This window comes from Beauveria bassiana (assembly GCF_000280675.1).
Source record: "Beauveria bassiana ARSEF 2860 unplaced genomic scaffold BBA_S00004, whole genome shotgun sequence".
Taxonomy (NCBI): domain Eukaryota; kingdom Fungi; phylum Ascomycota; class Sordariomycetes; order Hypocreales; family Cordycipitaceae; genus Beauveria; species Beauveria bassiana.
Window position 1 is genome coordinate 240,229 of NW_007930839.1, and position 18,563 is coordinate 258,791.

An 18,563-nucleotide genomic window follows, 5' to 3' on the forward strand; every position below is an offset into this window, starting at 1 on the left:
ATCCTTTTAAGAACTTTGTCATTCTCCGCAAAAGCAACATTAATTGAACCTATGCACTGTCAGGATCCACACAAAATAAGTATCATCTACAAATAATTGCTCATGGCATTTGCTTTACATATCTCTAGAGCAAATACACAAGCACGGATATCAATGACCATCAAATTTCAAAGCTCGCATTCCGGGTATCATAAAAACTACTCCTTTTGTCGCATATCAGCCCATAGTCTATCGATGATTTGAAAAATCGCCGTGACATCTCTCATCACCTTGTCGTCCATTTTACCTCCCAGACGCTGCTGAATCTTGTCCGGATGCCACCGCACACGCTCATCCTTCAGCTTGGACACAAAGGCCGCCTCGCCGATCTCGTCCGCCGCCAGTCCGTGGACGAAGAACTCCCGCACCTCCTGCTCGTCAATCTCTTCCTCCTCGCCGTCTTCGACGATGCCCCAGCCCGCGGCGCGCTTGGCCACACCGCCCTTCCATGGCCAGGCCATGGTCCGGGCCGCCCCGTCCCAATTCTCCCACGACGCAGTGTAATCCTCCCAGCGACGCGCCCAGTATCTCCGCTCGCGACGTGCCTCGCCGCGGCGAAGGCTGCGCTCCATTTCCTCGTGTAGCTTCTTGTTGTGGCGGGCCTCCTCTTCTTTCTGCTTACGACGTTCTTCGCGCCGTGCGCGCTCCTCCAGCAGACCGGCGTGCGTCTTTTCCCACATCTTCTGCCGCACGTGGGCTGCGTATTCCTCGTCCGTCATGCGCTCTAGCTCGCCTTGCGGGCCGACCTTGTCTTGCTCGTAGATATGGACCGGTTGTCCGTAGACACCCTCCCAGTAGGCAGCGCCCTCTTCATCTGCCATGGCGTCGAATAGCGACTCGCGGAATGCCGCTTCTGGGTCAAGCGGCTCCTCCTCATATGGGTTTGGCGGGGTAGGTGAGCGGCTGCGTCGTCGATGCCGATGCCGATGACGATGGCTATGTCGGCGTGAGTAATCTTTTCCTTCATCATGATCATGGCGGCCGTCTCGCGAACGGTGGCGACGACGACGTGAAGACTCTTGTGGCTCATCATTGTTGTAGTCTTCTCGCGAGCAGTGCCGCCGGCTGCTACGATGACTGCGATGGCTACGACTAGAACCCTCGCCTTTCAGCTTCAGACGGCTACGCCTTGGACGCGTCGTGTCGCCATCGTCGATTTCCTTCGTATCGCCATTGGCTGCTGGCTTGTCTCGTGGCGACCGCGAAGGCGGAGTTGCGGAGCGTAGGCGGCGCTCCGTGGATCGATGCCTCAAGAGCGGATGCGATGAATTCTCGGGGTTGATGGAGGAAAGAATGTGTCGTCTCTTGGGAGACGTTCTGCCATCCATCGTTCATGGCGGTGCTGCCATCGCAACGTAGGGTAGATGCGTGATGTAGGAGGAAAGGTGCTGCAAACCCAGTAGTCCATTCTCTGAACAGCATGGTCCACTTTTTCGACTACCTACTTGGGAGGCAAGAAGGGACGCAGCAACTGTGTATGTGTGTATACGAATATTCTGTCTCTTTTCTTTGATTCAGAGTTCCAACTTGCTCGTATATAGAACAACGATGCGCGTTCAATTCGTGAAAGTTGCTGTATGCGCAATCCGTCCAGTTGTATGGTACCGTCTGTCATCTTTGTGCAGTGCCAAGTATACCGAAGAGAGACTATGAGTCTAACAATTGAGCAACAAGTAATTGGAGACTGGGACAGTACATCTAGTCCCTAAAGTACCAAACATCACTCACAATCTGATTTCCCGCATTCAGCGCTGGCGATTTGGCGAACTGCGGAGTACGTAGCAGCATCTTGCCAACCACGCCAACGTCCAACGCCTAGCCACTCCAAGCCGGCCGTTTATTAACGGGGTTGCGGGGCCCAATCTAGGGGGGGTTGGAGGGGCCCAGGCCCAAGGGCCATGGTTAAGACAAAGTGCGACACCCTTCTGGACAACGAGGCGCTTTCAAGGGAGTCAGCTAGCTAAAGAAAATCATTGTTTCATCACGACTTTCACGCATACGTCACAAGTGAAGCATCGAACCTACAGCGCAAACAGGTCTACTATGCGCATGTAGTTCTGCAGCGAGCGATAAACACAGCAGTGCGTCCTTTGCCGACAAGAAACCGCAAGCTGCCCGTGAGGGAGCCATTGCTGCCATGGCCGGCCTGGCGCTCCTCATCGTCCTATGCGTTAGTTCTTCCCGCGATCGCGCATTTCAAACGTATGATGCTAATATTACCACCCCATAGGCCATCATGGCAGTCGCGTAAGCCTTTCTCACCTCGCAAACGAACCTTTTGGGTCGGCGGAAATACTGACATTGTACACACTGCAGCTCCTTCTTTGCCGGTGCATTGCCGCTGTCGATGAACCTATCGCAGTCGCAGCTGCGCCTGATATCGAGCATCGGTGTCGGCGTTCTCGTCGGCACATCGCTGATTGTCATTATCCCGGAAGGCATAGAGGCCGCCTCGACGACCCCAATTGTCGCACACGACCACAAAACGGGCCAACTGCTTCGACGAGTCCCACGGGCTCTTGCCGTCGAAGCACGTAGCATCTTGGCGCACGATATTTCGGCAGCCACTCCTGCAGCTAACGACTGGCACAATGAGGAAGCTGACGAGGGCGACATTGTCCGACGCGCAGCCGCACGGGCGAATGAGGAGGAGGGCCCGACGGCACCGCCCACAGACACGCCCAGCCACACGGACCCCAGCGCAGACGATCACGACAAGCACGCGGATGGCGAAGCGCACTCGGACGTACCGACGCTCGAGATTGGCCTGTCCATGGTGCTCGGCTTCATCCTCATGTTCCTCATCGACCGGCTGCCGCAGCATGCCAGCGATAGCCTTCAGTCAGCGCCGGCGACGCAGCACATCAGCATGGACAACCTCGGGGGCGACCGCGCCTCGGCGGACGAAGAGCGCGGCTTCCTCGGAAGCTTCTCCCTGCGCGAGGCGCCTAGGGTAGCGCGCAGCATGGCCACGACGATTGGGCTAGTGATTCACGCGGCGGCCGACGGCATTGCCATGGGCGCGTCGGCCGCGACGTCAAGCATGAAGCTCGGCTTCATTATCTTTGTCGCCATCATGATTCACAAGGCGCCCGCGGCGTTTGGCCTCACCTCGGTGCTGCTGCGGCAGGGCCTGTCGAAGCGCGCGGCCAAGGCGCACCTGCTCGTCTTCAGCCTGGCAGCGCCGGCGGGGGCGCTGACGACGTACATGCTTGTCTGGCTGCTGGGCGGCGGCAAGATGGACGAGAGCACGGGGCACTGGTGGACGGGCATGCTGCTGCTCTTTTCCGGCGGGACGTTTCTGTAAGTATTTGCAAATGGTCGGCTGAGAGAAGTCTATATGCTGACAGAGAGTTGCAGATATGTCGCCATGCACGCCATGGAGGAGAATGGCGCGAGCCACAGCCACGACCAGGGCCCGCAGTCGAATGGCTACATGGAGACAAACACCAATATCCCAGCCAAGCCCAGCGGACCGGCGCTGCGGGACACGCTCGCAACGACGGTGGGCATGTTGGTGCCGCTTCTGACGCAAATCGGAGGTCATCACCATTGATTGCATGAGTCGGGGGCTGCCAAAATACTTTTCCTCCAAGCGGATTGACATTTCTACAAGGGTGTAACAAATAGTACTGGAGTTGCTGTCTAACTCCTCAGAACTTCTTTTTCAAAAATTCAAGCATTGCTTCCTTGCTTTTCAAAGCGATTATTGGACATTTCCTCAGAGCTCACCAGTTGCAGTGTGTAAAGCGTACGAATGTTGGCATCGAGCATCCGCTGGGTTTCGGCAATACCTATCAGTAATTACTGGTAAGCAAGCAAACCATGCTTGCATGCACGACAACTCAGCTATAATTGCCCCATGGGCCGGGGTATCCCCAGGACCTTCATTATTAATCCGGCTCGGGAGGCGCCAGCGGTCCGATGCGCTCTTCCATGGTTGTAGGCTTGTAGCACAAGAAATGCGCGACCATCCCTGTGACGGCGCGCAGGTACCGATACATGATCAAGGCGCCACAACAATGTCGAGCATTTTCTTCCACCCCTTGCCCTTCTCCTTCCTCGGCTCAGGGTCACGTTGTAGACTTAGCAAGCGACCCCTTTAGTTGAAACACTAGAGAGGACTGAGGAATTGGTTCAGAGGGGGGGGGGCTTAAAAAAGTGCCGTGGTGATGTAAAGGGCAATTGAGCAACAAACATGGTCATTGCATAGTACATATGCCGGGCGAAGGAGTGCAAACAAAGGGGTTTGAAACAAAGCAATGGAGTTCTTATGGGGGAGGGGGGTTATCCTATTTTAGAGTACGAGTTGCGGCGCAGCAGGCGGAACGCGCGCATATTCCGAGGAGATATTGAGCAGTCAGCCGGGGTATGCGCGAAGAGTTCCGGTGGCTTACTGAGCAGATGTGTCAAGCCATTTCCGTTGCCGAATCGATATGATATGGCAGGGAGCTGCGGATGTCTTACCCACTACTCAGTGAATCAGGGCAATAGACGGCATCGATGAAACAGTTGGTCGATTGTGAGAGGACCAGGGTATGAAGACATCGCATTGCCATATTCGTTGGCGAGCTTGGCTGGGCGTTGACACGCGCCTACGAGGCGTCGAGAGACGAATTTGTGTGGGCCGAGGGTGTGTTACAGCCTTGGTTCGCCTTTGCCCCTTTTGTCAAGTTATCAGCAGGCTGATGGTGCCCCTCGCTTTCGGGGGGGGGGTGGGGGTCGGGTTCTGCTGTTTTCATGGTAGCTAACTACTTTGACGAGGCTAATGGACGAAAGCAGCAACATGTTCCCTGGAATTGGGGAAGAGAGGACAGAGGAGATGGCCTGATTTGTAATGGCCTCTTGTTGATGCAAAATCGGCAATGGCGTTATTGAATCACCCGGTTCGGTCAAGAATTGCGAGAGACTTGATCATACGATACAGGAGAGTTGTGAAACTATCAATTCATTTTTCTGGCGGTGGACGACATTACACCAGCAACTCGAACTTAACGTCCGATTTTAGTGGAGCTTTACAGCCATCTTGGCGATTTTGCACCGGTTTCTGTGTAGCTACCTAACCTCTGGCCATCTTGGAGATTGATGCACCTCAGATGTGATGCCAAGTCGTGCGCGGTCACTTTTATTCGTTGAAGAAGGCAGAAGTGTCGGAAATCGAAACTTTGCGGTGCTGCGCGGTAACAAGCGACATGCTTACCTTTTTGCCTTTTAAATAGGTAGGTACTGTAGATGGACAGCACTCGCATCTGGCTGGACACGGACCTTTTTCTTGTATCATTTTCTCGCTCGGTCTTTTGGCCTTGTGATTTTAACCTCTGCTTGCTTATTCGCCTGCTCAACCACTGTACTAGGGGTCCCACCAGCCGCTTTTGCGTGCTTCTCACCTGCGGCGCCCCCGCGCCAGACTCTAATAATCCGCTGTGTAGGGTGTGTCAAGCGGGCCCAGAAAGCTGCGTGCGAGACGTCAGTGTGAAACTTTGCAGTTTGTTTGTATTATGACTACTTACTATTATTATATCATCAGTATGCATGCATTTATCCGCAGGTCTTGATGGCGACAGGCGGCGGGTCCTGTCAACAGTGGCCGCCCGGGCATACCCCTGCCTCACCTCGGGCCAGATCAGGCTTGACAAGTCGAGATTTGGCGGCACTCAATCGACTCTGCCCTTGCCCATGCCTGCCGCAGCCAACCCTTTCCTTGAACAAGCGCCTTTGGTACCTAGGTAGGTGCCTACCTACCTGTTGGTGGATGCGCCCTCTGAAGGGCTTTTAAAGGGCCTTTCGAAGGGAGGAGGTGTAGACAGAGTACAAAAGGAAAAAAGCGAAAATTCAGGGGGGGGGGATTTAGAGAGTCTTTAAAAAATCGTCATGGTGCCAGACAGCGATAGTCTATAGATGATATAAAACAAAGACGCCTTGTCCTCTTCCCGCCAGCAGTGTTACATCTCATACCTACCTACCCGCGCTAGCAAGTCGGTAGCACTAACAGTTGTCAGCGCCCAGCGCCCACTTGGGCTACTGCCGGTTCCCTCGATGGCTGCATCAACCGAAACCCGCCAACTGTCGACACCCTTCTTCCTCTCTTTTGCCTTGTTGCCCCTACCCTCCCTCCTCTTACCGCCCAACGCTCCTTCGGCCCAATACCCAAACGACGTTGCTTGTCCTGCGGTCTCAGCCTCGATTCTCCTTTCTCGCTCTGACCGGCGCTGTCCTCCTACTGACTCTGTACCTATGCAAAAAGCCTGACTCGGCCGGCCCGCTCGCTCGCTCTCTCCTCGGCCACCATCTACCCATCCCTCGCTCGAATCTCCAACACCCTCCTCGCCGCCTTAGCTGAACACCAAACCACGATTCATCATCTCTTCTTCTTTCCACGGCCATTCTTCTCTCCGAGATCCCATTTAAGCGCCCTCTCGCCCTCTCGCTCAGCTGCGACTCCCTCGGTCCCCTCCCCGGCATCCAATGACCGGATACAAGAAACCTGTCGGCTTCTCCGAGAGGAGAGGGAGCCTCTTGACAGAAGAGCTGATACTGAATACTGCCTCTGATACAGACATGGATCACGTCGAGGAAAAAAAGCCCAAGCAACGGCAGCTTAATGGGCCACCCACGCCCAGCATGTCCACTCCTGCTGCCGACTTTGATCAGCAACTCACCGGCTCGCCGCCGCCGCCGCCTACTCCAGCCGCCTCGCCTGGTCCTTCACATTACCAACCCGACTGGAGTGATGCCGCCGACGATGAGGACTTCTTCCTCGCCAAGGTTCGGCAACACTTTAAAAACTGTTCCGGTCCCCAGCGCACAAGAGTTCTTGCCGACCTACTCAACTTGTGCACCAGCCAACAACTGAGCTTTGTGCATCAATTTGTCAGCCCTCTACTAAAAAAGGACCCCTTCACAAGTCTTCCTGATGAGCTGTGCTTGAGAGTATGCACGCACAATGATTCCACCACCACTCTCCACCAGTCTCTGACGCTGCCGCAATAGATATTGTCCTTCATCGACGACCCCAAGGTATTAGCTCGAGCCTCCCAAGTCTCCAAACGATGGCGTGATTTGCTCAGCGACGACATGACGTGGAAAAATCTCTGTGTCAAGCACGACTATGGAAGACGACTATCCGAAGTATACGCCGCCTCAGCTGTCCCAGCTCGACCTACCGCTCACATGCCTGCGACCGACTCCGAAGTAGCCAACAGCTTCACCGCCGCCATGCCACTCATGGCTCATCATGCTGGCTCACGTAGCATGGACGGGAGCCCCAGCCGACCCAAGTTGAGAACCTATAAATCGCACTTCAAGCAGCGCTATCTCGTCGAAGCTGCTTGGCGGTCTGGCGGCACAAGCACAGTCAAAAATATAACACAAGAAGGAGGCGTCGTCACTAGCCTTCACCTCACCCCGAAATACATCATCGTTGCTCTTGACAATGCCAAAATACACGTCTTCGACACGGAAGGCAACTCCCAGCGAACGCTTCAGGGCCATGTCATGGGCGTCTGGGCCATGGTTCCCTGGGGCGACACAATGGTCAGCGGTGGCTGTGATAGAGATGTTCGTGTGTGGAACCTTAAGACCGGGTGAGTTGGAGCCCTGTGCTTGCCAGTGTGGTCTCCCAAGCTAACCATGACAGTGCCTGTCTGCACACTCTACGGGGGCACACCTCTACTGTCCGATGTCTTAAAATGGCCGACGAGCACACAGCAATCTCTGGCTCTCGCGATACTACGCTCAGAATTTGGGATATTAGGACAGGATTGTGCCGCAATGTGCTCCTAGGACACCAGTCAAGCGTCCGTTGTCTCGAAATCAAGGGAGACATTGTTGTGTCTGGTAGCTACGATACATTCGCCCGTGTTTGGAGCATCTCGGAGGGACGCTGCTTGCAGACCCTGCAGGGTCACTTTAGCCAGATTTACGCCATTGCCTTTGACGGCAAGCGAGTCGTGACGGGAAGTCTTGACACCAACGTTCGTGTATGGGATCCCAGAAGCGGCGAATGTCTTGCCATTCTCCAGGGTCACACTTCCCTCGTCGGCCAACTACAAATGCGCGGAGACACATTGGTGACTGGTGGCTCAGACGGGTCCGTCAGAGTCTGGTCGCTGGAGAGAATGTGCCCCATTCACAGGTTGGCGGCACATGACAATAGCGTCACGAGCTTGCAGTTTGATGACACCCGAGTTGTCAGTGGTGGTAGCGACGGTCGCGTCAAGATTTGGGACCTAAAGACTGGCCACCTCGTGCGCGAACTGATATCTCAAGGTGACGCCGTGTGGCGAGTTGCTTTTGAGGAGGAAAAGTGCGTCGCGTTGGCATTGCGCAATGGTCGCACTGTAATGGAAGTTTGGTCATTTGCTCCGCCCGAGGAGATGTTGTATGATCGACCGTTGTCTCTGCATCATCGTGTGCTGCAAGATGACCCCGATCGCCCCCTCAGTGCTATGGGCTTTGGATATCATGATATGGAATCAATCACAGGCGGCTCGAGTCAAGCATCACTGAGCCAAGATGTGGATATGGAAGACGCAACACCATCGGCAGCCTTGGCCCTAGACGCAGACGTACCGCAGCAGCCAGACCTGTCTCTGGGCGAGACGGGACAGTGAAGTTGCGGCATGGATTCCTCAGTATTAACCGTCGGCAGGAGCTCGCTGCCGGCACTGGAAGCCAAAGCGCTGCAAGTCAGAACCTGTCAAGCTTCTGATTACTTCATCATACCGGCATCTCTATGAGGCTGGGCTTCATCTCGCTATCAGCGCAGCGGGCGGAAATTGATTATATCGGGCACGGCGCGCGGTTGTATAATTTAGGAACAACAGGAGACATAGACCATGGTGATGGTTATTTTTTGGGACGCTCATGATTTCAGCGTTGTTTACCATGATATGCATTTTTGGGGAAATATTTGCATTTGGGCCAGGCTTGGGACACTGCATACAATAGGCGCCCCGAACTCAAATTTTGGACTCTAGTGATATCGACAGTGGATTATACCATTGGCTGCCGTCACTGTGCAGCAGACAGAAAGAAAGATATCTTATTACATACCCGGGAAGGTTAGGGATAGAATTAAACTCAATTGACTCGGTGATCACAAGAATGTCGACTTGACGTGTTGAGAAGATGATGGTCGATGGCGAATGTTACCTCACAAGGTGGCCCCACAATATATCACAGCCAGCCAAATTGCGGCCCGCCATCAGACGAAATATGGCGGGCGGGTTCTGACTGTCTGACGCCCGGAGCCCACCGGAGGGTCAGGGGAGTTTTTCTCTCAGGCATTCCGCCGTGCTGGTGGAGCTAAATGGCTACAAATACCGCTTCACGTGACAAGCGCACTAATCCACTCTGGGCTAGCAAGGGACCAACAGCAGCTCTCAACGCTCAACCAAGCGTGAAATTTCGCAGCTCTACAGTACAGCGTGGGCAACTTGCTGCACCTTTTCCCCCTCTCATACCTCAATTCCTTTTCTCTTTCCCCACACTTCTTCCTTTGCACATCGTTTCTTCCTCAAGTCGCTCTTTGGCTTGTTTGCTCCAAACGATGTTCTCCAGAGCCGTTTCCGCCCCTCGCGTGGCGCTCCGCAGGGCTGCCGTCGCTGCTGCTCCCATTCGCCTGGGCGCCGTCGCTGCCGCTCGCTCTGTCACTACCGATGCGGCCTCTGCGTCTCTAAGCACCGATGTTCCCGAGGTACGCAGCTTATCTGTTGCCGTTTCAGCATTGTTTTGATGGATGTCGAATTGGATTGGGCTGTGAGGGTTTTATTGTGCTCTGCTTTGGGGCGGCAAAATTGGAGACGGGGGATATCTGTCGGCAGCATGGTGTTGACGAGGCAAAACCACGCCAATCGAGCATGACAGAAGAGCTAACGTGGATTCTTTTTCTCCTCAAATAGTCCGAGGACGAGCATTTCCTCGTCAACCTGTCCGACGAGAGCTTCGAGACGTATGAGCTTGACCCTCCTCCCTACACCATCGAGGTGTCCAAGAAGGAACTGAAGCAGATGTACTACGACATGGTTAGCATCAGGTATGACGCGGCACGACACATGCTAGCGCGGCGAATCCATGCACACATGATTGTCTACCAATCCGCCCGCGAGCATCCATGCACGAATGATGCTAATTGAGGATACCCCAGACAAATGGAAATGGCCGCCGACCGTCTGTACAAGGAGAAGAAGATTCGTGGTTTCTGCCACCTGTCCACCGGCCAGGAGGCCGTCGCTACTGGTATCGAGCACGCCCTTACCAAGGAGGATGATATCATCACCGCCTATCGCTGTCACGGCTTCGCCCTCATGCGCGGCGGTAGCGTCCGCTCCATCATCGGCGAGCTCCTGGGCCGCCGTGAGGGCATTGCTTACGGCAAGGGCGGCTCCATGCACATGTTCTCCAAGGGTTTCTTCGGCGGCAACGGTATCGTTGGCGCCCAGGTCCCCGTCGGTGCCGGTCTGGCATTCGCCCACAAGTACAAGGAGAACAAGAACGCCTCCGTCATCCTCTACGGTGACGGTGCCTCCAACCAGGGCCAGGTCTTCGAGGCATTCAACATGGCCAAGCTCTGGAACCTCCCTGCCCTTTTCGGTTGCGAGAGTAAGTCAATATCGTAGCTTCCCCAAGTTTGAGCAGTCTGCTAACCTGCTCAGATAACAAATACGGTATGGGTACCTCTGCTGCGCGTTCGTCGGCCTTGACCGACTACTACAAGCGCGGACAGTATATTCCCGGCCTCAAGGTTAACGGCATGGACGTACTCGCCGTCAAGGCCGCCGTCAAGTACGGCAAGGAGTGGACGACGTCGGGCAAGGGCCCAATGGTCCTCGAATACGTCACCTACCGCTACGGTGGCCACTCCATGTCGGACCCCGGCACGACCTACCGTACCCGTGAGGAGATTCAGCGCATGCGCTCCACTAACGACCCCATTGCCGGCCTCAAGCACAAGATTCTCGACTGGAAGATTACCACCGAGGACGAGCTCAAGAAGATTGACAAGGAGGCCCGCAGCCACGTCGCCACCGAGGTCGCCGCCGCCGAGGAGATGGTTGTCCCCGAGGCCAAACCCCAGATTCTGTTTGAGGACATTTACGTTCCCGGCTCTGAGCCCCAGTACATCCGCGGTCGCACCAACGACGAGAACTACTACTTCAACTAGGGAATTCTCTCCAGTTGTAGCTGATATATTATTTAGAGGGGGAAGGTGACGAGGAAGAAAGCCGGGGCGTTGTAAAAACTTATGTCTCTTCTCTTTCGGGGATGGCCCTTGTTCTTCTTTCTGTTGTTGCCAGTTGTCATTGTTTTACATTGCGTTACTCTAATGAATTACTCAAGTTAGATGCCTTTTTGTACAATAACTCGTTCTGGTTAGAGTGTACAGGAGGTTCACATTTCGAAATGAACAATGTTGTTTCGACATTCGGCCTGAATGCATGTGAATTTGCGCCGAAACTCCGAGGCTAGCTACTACACACGAATACATTCTCTAGCGCCGCCAAAATTTGCGCTTCATATTCTCAGAATAGCGACCCTGAGAAGAGTATATAGCTCGGGAATTTGCCTTGTCGTGAGGTGCGTTTATGACATTACTGTCGCATACGTCTGCGGCACATTGGCTCATGGTATGAGATCCGGAACAACATCACCTTTTTTGCAGATTCGTGAGCGCTGCTTCGGTTGTCTTGCGTGGTTCGCCAAAATACAGCCGAGTCAGCTAAGAGAATTGAAACTTTCTTTCAAGCATTCGATTGCTTTTTTTCTTGTTTCTCCCAGAAGACACTAAGGGCCAATGTTAGATTCGTCGCCAAGACAATATATTAGAGCGCTTTCATTTCAGATGCACGCCACCTAGCCTACTTGTCGTCAGACAACGCAGGTTCTCGCCGCGCAAAGAAACCTATTAATCATGCTTATCCCCCAAATTTCTGAGCAATTATTTTGTACGCGAGGATTTATAATTATACACATTGCTGCCTATAAATAATACTGCGAGTCACGTGTTGTTCGCGTAGGTCGCGAATCCTGCACCGCCAGCTAGCGCGTCACAACGCCCACTTAACGCGGTTCTGCCTAGACTAGCCTCCGAATGCAGCGACACAGCCAGCGCGTCGCATCAACGGTGCTTCGCGATAAAAGTCACAGCTACTACTATTCAATTGCCCATCATCCTCAACACCCAAGTCCTACATCTAGTACTTGCAGGGGCCGCTCAAATCACAGATCGCTACAAGCAGCCTCCCGCGCCGCCAGTGGTAAACTCTTGTCATCACTAAGCCTGTCACATTACCGATCCTTCACGGTGGCTTCCAGCAGAGCTCTGGGACGATTGGTGCTGCGCCAGAATAACCTCGCCGCCTGGGTGCTCCAACGCGCACACGCCCCAACAATCGGCACCATGGCGCCGAAGCAGGCCACTTTGGGGTATGTTCAGCCTTCTCAGACATTAATTGGGTGCGTTTCTCCCACTAGAGCCCATGTCTGCCTCATGGTGGGCGAAGCTAACGAACAATTGCTCTGTACAGCAAGTTTTTCGGGTCCAAGTCGGACGGACCAGCTCGGCAATCCAAGCTTGCTTTCTCAACAAAGCCCAAGACTGAGGCAGCAGCTGCCGATGATAGCTCAAGTACAAAAGAGAATACAGACCCGGGCTCAGGTGCGTGACTTCTGCGGACCGCCATTCACGAGCGGCAATGCTAACGTGCCCCGAGATTCGAAGAAGCGCATCCGATCAGGCACAAATGACGACTCCAAAAAAGCTTCGGTGAAAAAGGAAGATGACGAAGACAGCGCTCCAGTCGCAAAGCGGCCACGACGCAGGCGAGTCAAGATTGAGAGCGATGACGGGGAAATAATTCCCACCACAGAACCAATCAAGAAGGAAGAACAGATGGACTCACCGACAAAGGTCGAATCTTCTGCTGAGTCCAGCCCCGAACCATCCGTAAAGAAGGAAAAGGGTACCGACCAGGAGTTCAAGGAAGAGGCCGCCGCTGAATCCGGCTCAGACATGGAAGAGAAGCCCGAAGTTGCCGCCAAGGCGCGTAAGCTAGCTCAAACGAAACTCAACTCAAAGACCAAGGACCCATACCCTGACTGGAAGCCGGGAGCTCCCGTTCCATACGCCGCTTTGTGCACGACGTTTTCTCTCATTGAAATGACCACCAAGCGATTGATTATCATGGAACATTGTGCCTTGTTCCTGCGCCAAGTCATGCGCCTGACACCCGACGACCTACTTCCGACAGTGTTACTCATGATCAACAAGCTTGCTCCCGACTATGCTGGTATCGAACTCGGTATCGGCGAGTCGCTAATCATGAAGGCCATTGGTGAGTCGACTGGGCGAAGCCTGCAAGTCATCAAGGCCGACCAAAAAGATATTGGTGATCTCGGCCTTGTCGCGCTGAAGAGCAGATCCACACAACCAACCATGTTCAAGCCGAAGCCATTGACGGTTCGTGGTGTCCATCAGGGCCTGATGGGAATTGCCACGGTCAGTGGAAATGGAGCGCAAGGCCGCAAGGTTGACGGCATCAAGAAGCTTCTCTCTGCCTCCGATGCCCACAATACTGGCAAGGTGGACATTACAAAAGACAAAGGCGGCGCCAGCGAGGCCAAGTACATTATTCGATTTCTCGAGGGTAAGCTTCGGCTGGGCCTGGCGGAAAAGACTGTTCTAGTCTCTCTGGCACAGGCTGTCGTCTGCCATGAAGCCGACCAGCGTGGAAAGGTGCCAAGCACGTCAGACATGGAAAAGGGCGAGAGTATCCTCAAAACGGTCTATAGGTGAGACTCATTTTGTTGTCATCTTTTACCTGCGAAACCTAACAGCATACCAGCGAACTTCCCAGTTACGACGTCATCATCCCTGCCATGCTCTCTCACGGTATTCTTAATCTGCGCGACCATTGCAAACTACAGCCAGGTGTACCATTGAAGCCCATGTTGGCCAAGCCTACTAAAGCCATCACCGAGGTATTGGATCGTTTTGAGGGCCAGACCTTTACATGTGAATACAAGTACGACGGCGAGCGTGCCCAAATCCACTACGTCGCCGAGGATGCCCCTCAGGAGCTCAGCCAGGCTGCACCGGGCGCCAACAAAGCAGCCGCGAAGGGAGTAGCCAGCATCTTTTCTCGCAATTCGGAAGACTTGTCGAAAAAGTATCCTGATATTCTCGCCAAGTTGCACAGCTGGGTCAAGGATGACACCAAGAGCTTCGTGCTCGATTGCGAGACTGTCGCGTGGGACATGGTGGAAAAGACGGTGCTGCCGTTTCAGCAGCTCATGACGAGAAAGAAAAAGGACGTCAAAGTGGAGGACGTCAAGGTTAAAGTCTGCGTTTTTGCTTTTGATCTGCTGTATCTGAATGGCCAGCCTGTTGTGGAAAAGCCACTGCGAGAGCGAAGAGAGCTTCTTCGACAGGCATTTGCACCCGTGGAAGGCGAATTTGCTCTCGCCACTTCCATGGACGGCCAGGAGCTTGACGACATTCAAGTCTTTCTGGACGAAAGTGTAAAGGCTTCCTGTGAAGGTCTCATGGTGAAGATGTTGGACGGCACAGAGAGCGGATATGAGCCAAGTAAGAGAAGTCGAAACTGGCTCAAGGTATGCTGACTACCCACTCTTGGATCTGCCTTGACCTTCCCGCAATGCTGACCATGTTTGCAGATCAAGAAGGATTACCTCTCCGGCGTCGGCGACTCCCTAGACCTTGTCGTCCTGGGCGCATACTACGGCCGCGGCAAGCGCACATCCGTCTACGGCGCCTTTCTGCTCGCCTGCTACAACCCAAACTCGGACACGTACGAGACGGTGTGCAACATTGGCACGGGCTTCTCGGAGCAGGTCCTCGAGGAGCTGCACGCGTCCCTGTCCGCCCTCGTCATTGACCGGCCCAAGCCCTTTTACGCGCACTCGGCCGGCAACCAGCACCAGCCCGACGTCTGGTTCGAGCCCCAGCACGTCTGGGAGGTCAAGACGGCCGACCTCACCCTCAGCCCGCGCTACAAGGCCGGCTGCAAGGAGGGCGTCGACCCGGCCGGCGGCAAGGGCATCAGCCTGCGCTTTCCGCGGTTCATCAAGATTCGCGACGACAAGAAGCCCGATGAGGCGACGTCGAGCAGGCAGGTGGCGGAAATGTACCGCAAGCAGGAGAGCGTGACCAAGAATAAGGGGCCGGCTGTGGATGACGACTTTGAGTATTGAGCAAAGGAATGGAGGTTGTTTGGTTGTTGTGGCATAGTGTTGCAGTATGGCGTATGGATTAGCTTGCGATTTTAATCATTATTTGGTAACGGTTGTCCAAACGTCTCGTCTACATGATTGTTGAAGAAAATCAAGTGTTTATCATGTTTATCAGCGCATGTAATAAAGTAAAGGTCATGTCGTAGTATAGCAACTACAAATCAACACAACATATACATATATCTCCCACCGGTCACGTTTCGATATTGCCCCTCCCCTTCTTCATTCGAGTGCACGGTTCTAGAGCATTGGACTACGAGAACCAGCCGCACCATCGTCGTCCCCTTCATCGTCGGACACCAGCAACGCCTCATCTGGTCCCGACGTCGCTGCTGCGCCTCTCCCCGTAGGACCAGTGTGGGAAGCGGACGCGGCGTCCGCCGCCGCCGTCGTGCGACGCGTCTCGTCGGCGCCGTTGAGCACGTACCAGACGTCCTTTTTCGTGAGCAGGCCCTGGAGAACGCCGCGGTCGCTAAAGAGCACGTAGCGCAGGCCGAGCTTCTGAAAGTAGGAGACGACGAGCTGCAAATTAGTGCGCGAGGGCAAGGTGAGGGGCGTCTGGTCCATCCAGGGTCGGAGGTCGAGGGTGGTGCGGGGGTCGGCGAGCGGCTGGTGGGCAAAAAAGGCCTCGGTGAGCGGCGGCAGGGAGCGCGGCGGAGCCGAGGCGGTGTGGATGTTGTAGCTGAGCTCGGCGCGGGATATGTAGCCGAGGAGAATGGCGTCACGGGGGTCGGAGATGACGGGGAAGCCACGGCAAGGATGGGCGGCGAGGACATCGTTGAGGGAGGCGATGGTGTGGCCGGTGGCGGTGAGGACGACGAGGTCCTCGATGCGCGTCATGATCTGGGCGGCGGGCACGTCGGGCACGACCACCTCCTCGCTGTTGTCGAGATAGGGGTACTCGTTGAAGTGAATCCAGGACTCGTAGATGCCGCGGCGGGAAAAGGCGTCGCCAACCCATTTGGAGATCATGACGGCGACCATGATGGGGAGGACGTAGGTGAGGGCGCCGGTGAGCTCGAACATGATGACAACGATGGATACAGTCATGCGGGTGACGCCGGCGAGGGCGGCAGCGGCGCCAATGATGGCGTAGGTGCCCGGCGTGACGCAGGGCACATCGGGCGCGCACGTCTGGAAGAGGAGCGAACCGCGGCGGCTGTCGACCCAGAGCTCCATGACGATGCCGACGGCGCGGCCGACGAGCGCGCCAATGGCCATTGAGGGTAGGATAATGCCGGCGGGAATCTGCAGCCCGAAGCTGACGGCGGCGAGGAAGAAGCCGAGCAGCGCGGCAAAGAGGAGCAGCACAATGGTGCTGGCGGACGCGGCGCCCGTCTTGCAGAGGCCAACCGGGTCATCGAGCACCTGCGAGCACTCCTGGAACAGGTTGGACACGAGCTCGGTCGACTGCACCTTCATGTAGTGATTGGGGAAGTTGATGAGCGCGGTGAGCAGGGCCACGGCCAGCACTTGGACAATGGGCCCGGGCAGCCAGCTGTTGGCCTTTTTCCAGCGCGCGACCATCATGTTGGTCTTGATAAACAGCCCGCCATAGACGCCCTAACGAATCGTCAGTACGGGGGAGATTCTTTTGTATGTGGAACACGGGGAGGGGAGAAGTGGCGGGCAACGTACTCCTATGATGCCAAGAATGGCATAGGGAAAGATTTCGAAGCCGTGCCAGTCGCGACTGTATTTGGTCTGGTACAGAACCAGCTTTCCGGACCGGAGGGGGTCAAAGGCTTGCAGCGACACGGCGGCCGTCATGGCGCAGACGAAGCTCTGCCACATGGTCTTGTCGGGAAAGTAGTAGGACAGCTGCTCCAAGCTAAACAAGACGCCGCCAATCGGAGAGCCGAATGCGACGGATATGCCGGCCGCCGCCGCCGCGGACAGCACTTCCCTCTTGCGCGCCTCGTTTCCGTTGATGTTGTGGAATAGCTTCGTAAAGAGGTTGGCGCAGCAGCAGGCCACATGGACCAGCGGTCCCTCCTTTCCGAGCCACATTCCGGAAGCCACTGCTAGGATGAGGCCCAACGACTTTGCGACGAGTGTCCAGGCGCCGAGCAGGCGGCGGATGACAAAGCCGCCGAGAATCGTCTTGATTTCCGGGATACCGCTGTGTTTGGCATGCAGCGAATATTCTTGCACCAGCACAGCAGCGGAAATTGCGAATAAAATCTGTAGCTCGCAGTTAGACGAGAAAAAAAGCTTTTTCAAAGAATCATGTGTCACTCGCTCGCGACACACGTACCGACAGGAACAGGTAGAATATATACTCTATGATCCACCGCCCAGCCAGGGCATGCACTCCCAGCGCCTCGCCCCAGGAGCGCCAGCCGGTGCACTTGGAGCCCTGGTCGTAGCCGTAGCAGCAGAAGCTCTTGTTGAGGTAAAAGTGGCCGCCTTCGGGCCCGCTCGCGCAGTAGCCGAGCTTAAGGTCGCCGAGCCAGTCGGCCGTGATGTTGATGAGGGCGGCCACGGCGCCGACAGCCAGCCCCGTCAGGATCATGACGACCCAGACCTGACTCGCGTCAAGCAGCTTGCGCACCGAGCCCGCGAGCCCGCTCGTGTTGGCCGTCAACACGCGCAGCCGCTGCCGCTCCTTGGTGTACTCGAAGATCCAGTCAATCGCCGTCAGGTCGTCGTAGGCGACGCGGCGCCCGGGCCCCTCGACGTGCCAGTCCAGTGCGGCGGCCCCGTCCTTATTAAAGACCCCGTTGCTAGAGGCACCCGGCCGCCGGGGCGACAACGACGTCGCTGTTGTTGTCGGAAGGGTCACGGGCGTGCGCGGCGGCGTCCTACTGCTGCTGCTGCTCTCGCCGCCGCCATCGCCGCCGCGGGTCAGCGCCGAGAGCAGTCGGACAGGGCTGGCGAAGAGCGAGGGTTTCGACTTTCGCTTGAATGAGATGGGTGTTGTAAATTCGTCGTGATGGATTGGGTCGTCGTCGAGTACGTGGCCGTCATCGGCGACATCGTCGTCATCATGGTCCCCCAGAAAGTCGAGCTCGTCTGGGTCGTCGGACGGGGGCAAGCGTTGCGGGAATGCGGACGAGTACGATGAGGAAGATGCAGGGGCAAATGAATCCTGCCGATCTGCCGCAGACATTATGCGTGCGAAAGAAGGGTTGGCCTTTTTATCGCATCTTCCAGCTCTGCGGCGGTGTTTATGTTGCGGGATCAAAGTTCAAGATGTGCGCCACGCATGCCAGCTGCTTTGCTGCTTGGCGATGGCGATGGCGATTGCCTGTAGGGTCCACCCCTGCAAA

General features: G+C 55.5%; 6 protein-coding genes across 6 annotated transcripts; 4 read left to right on the plus strand and 2 right to left on the minus strand.

The window, feature by feature from the left end:
• Nucleotides 1–197: 197 nt before the first annotated feature.
• BBA_01865 (uncharacterized protein) lies at nucleotides 198–1,367 on the minus strand (the record flags this gene model as incomplete). The annotated part of the gene is made up of 1 exon (XM_008596962.1): nucleotides 198–1,367. The coding sequence occupies one exon, from the start codon at nucleotides 1,365–1,367 to the stop codon at nucleotides 198–200; it is 1,170 nt and encodes a 389-aa protein (XP_008595184.1).
• Nucleotides 1,368–2,176: 809 nt separating this feature from the next.
• On the plus strand, nucleotides 2,177–3,595 carry BBA_01866 (ZIP Zinc transporter; the record flags this gene model as incomplete). The annotated part of the gene is made up of 4 exons (XM_008596963.1): nucleotides 2,177–2,209; nucleotides 2,270–2,286; nucleotides 2,356–3,342; nucleotides 3,400–3,595. 4 exons carry the CDS (start codon nucleotides 2,177–2,179, stop codon nucleotides 3,593–3,595), a joined length of 1,233 nt encoding a protein of 410 aa, XP_008595185.1.
• Nucleotides 3,596–6,504: 2,909 nt separating this feature from the next.
• Nucleotides 6,505–8,651, plus strand: BBA_01867 (WD domain-containing protein; the record flags this gene model as incomplete). Its single annotated transcript, XM_008596964.1, has 3 exons — nucleotides 6,505–6,969; nucleotides 7,030–7,622; nucleotides 7,676–8,651. The coding sequence occupies 3 exons, from the start codon at nucleotides 6,505–6,507 to the stop codon at nucleotides 8,649–8,651; spliced, it is 2,034 nt and encodes a 677-aa protein (XP_008595186.1).
• A 938-nt stretch (nucleotides 8,652–9,589) lies between these two features.
• Nucleotides 9,590–11,203, plus strand: BBA_01868 (pyruvate dehydrogenase E1 component subunit alpha; the record flags this gene model as incomplete). Its single annotated transcript, XM_008596965.1, has 4 exons — nucleotides 9,590–9,736; nucleotides 9,942–10,075; nucleotides 10,187–10,641; nucleotides 10,695–11,203. The coding sequence occupies 4 exons, from the start codon at nucleotides 9,590–9,592 to the stop codon at nucleotides 11,201–11,203; spliced, it is 1,245 nt and encodes a 414-aa protein (XP_008595187.1).
• A 1,236-nt stretch (nucleotides 11,204–12,439) lies between these two features.
• On the plus strand, nucleotides 12,440–15,252 carry BBA_01869 (DNA ligase I; the record flags this gene model as incomplete). Its single annotated transcript, XM_008596966.1, has 5 exons — nucleotides 12,440–12,495; nucleotides 12,567–12,697; nucleotides 12,753–13,830; nucleotides 13,884–14,652; nucleotides 14,716–15,252. 5 exons carry the CDS (start codon nucleotides 12,440–12,442, stop codon nucleotides 15,250–15,252), a joined length of 2,571 nt encoding a protein of 856 aa, XP_008595188.1.
• A 279-nt stretch (nucleotides 15,253–15,531) lies between these two features.
• On the minus strand, nucleotides 15,532–18,403 carry BBA_01870 (voltage gated chloride channel; the record flags this gene model as incomplete). The annotated part of the gene is made up of 3 exons (XM_008596967.1): nucleotides 15,532–16,854; nucleotides 16,930–17,475; nucleotides 17,549–18,403. 3 exons carry the CDS (start codon nucleotides 18,401–18,403, stop codon nucleotides 15,532–15,534), a joined length of 2,724 nt encoding a protein of 907 aa, XP_008595189.1.
• Between the last annotated feature and the right edge of the window lie 160 nt (nucleotides 18,404–18,563).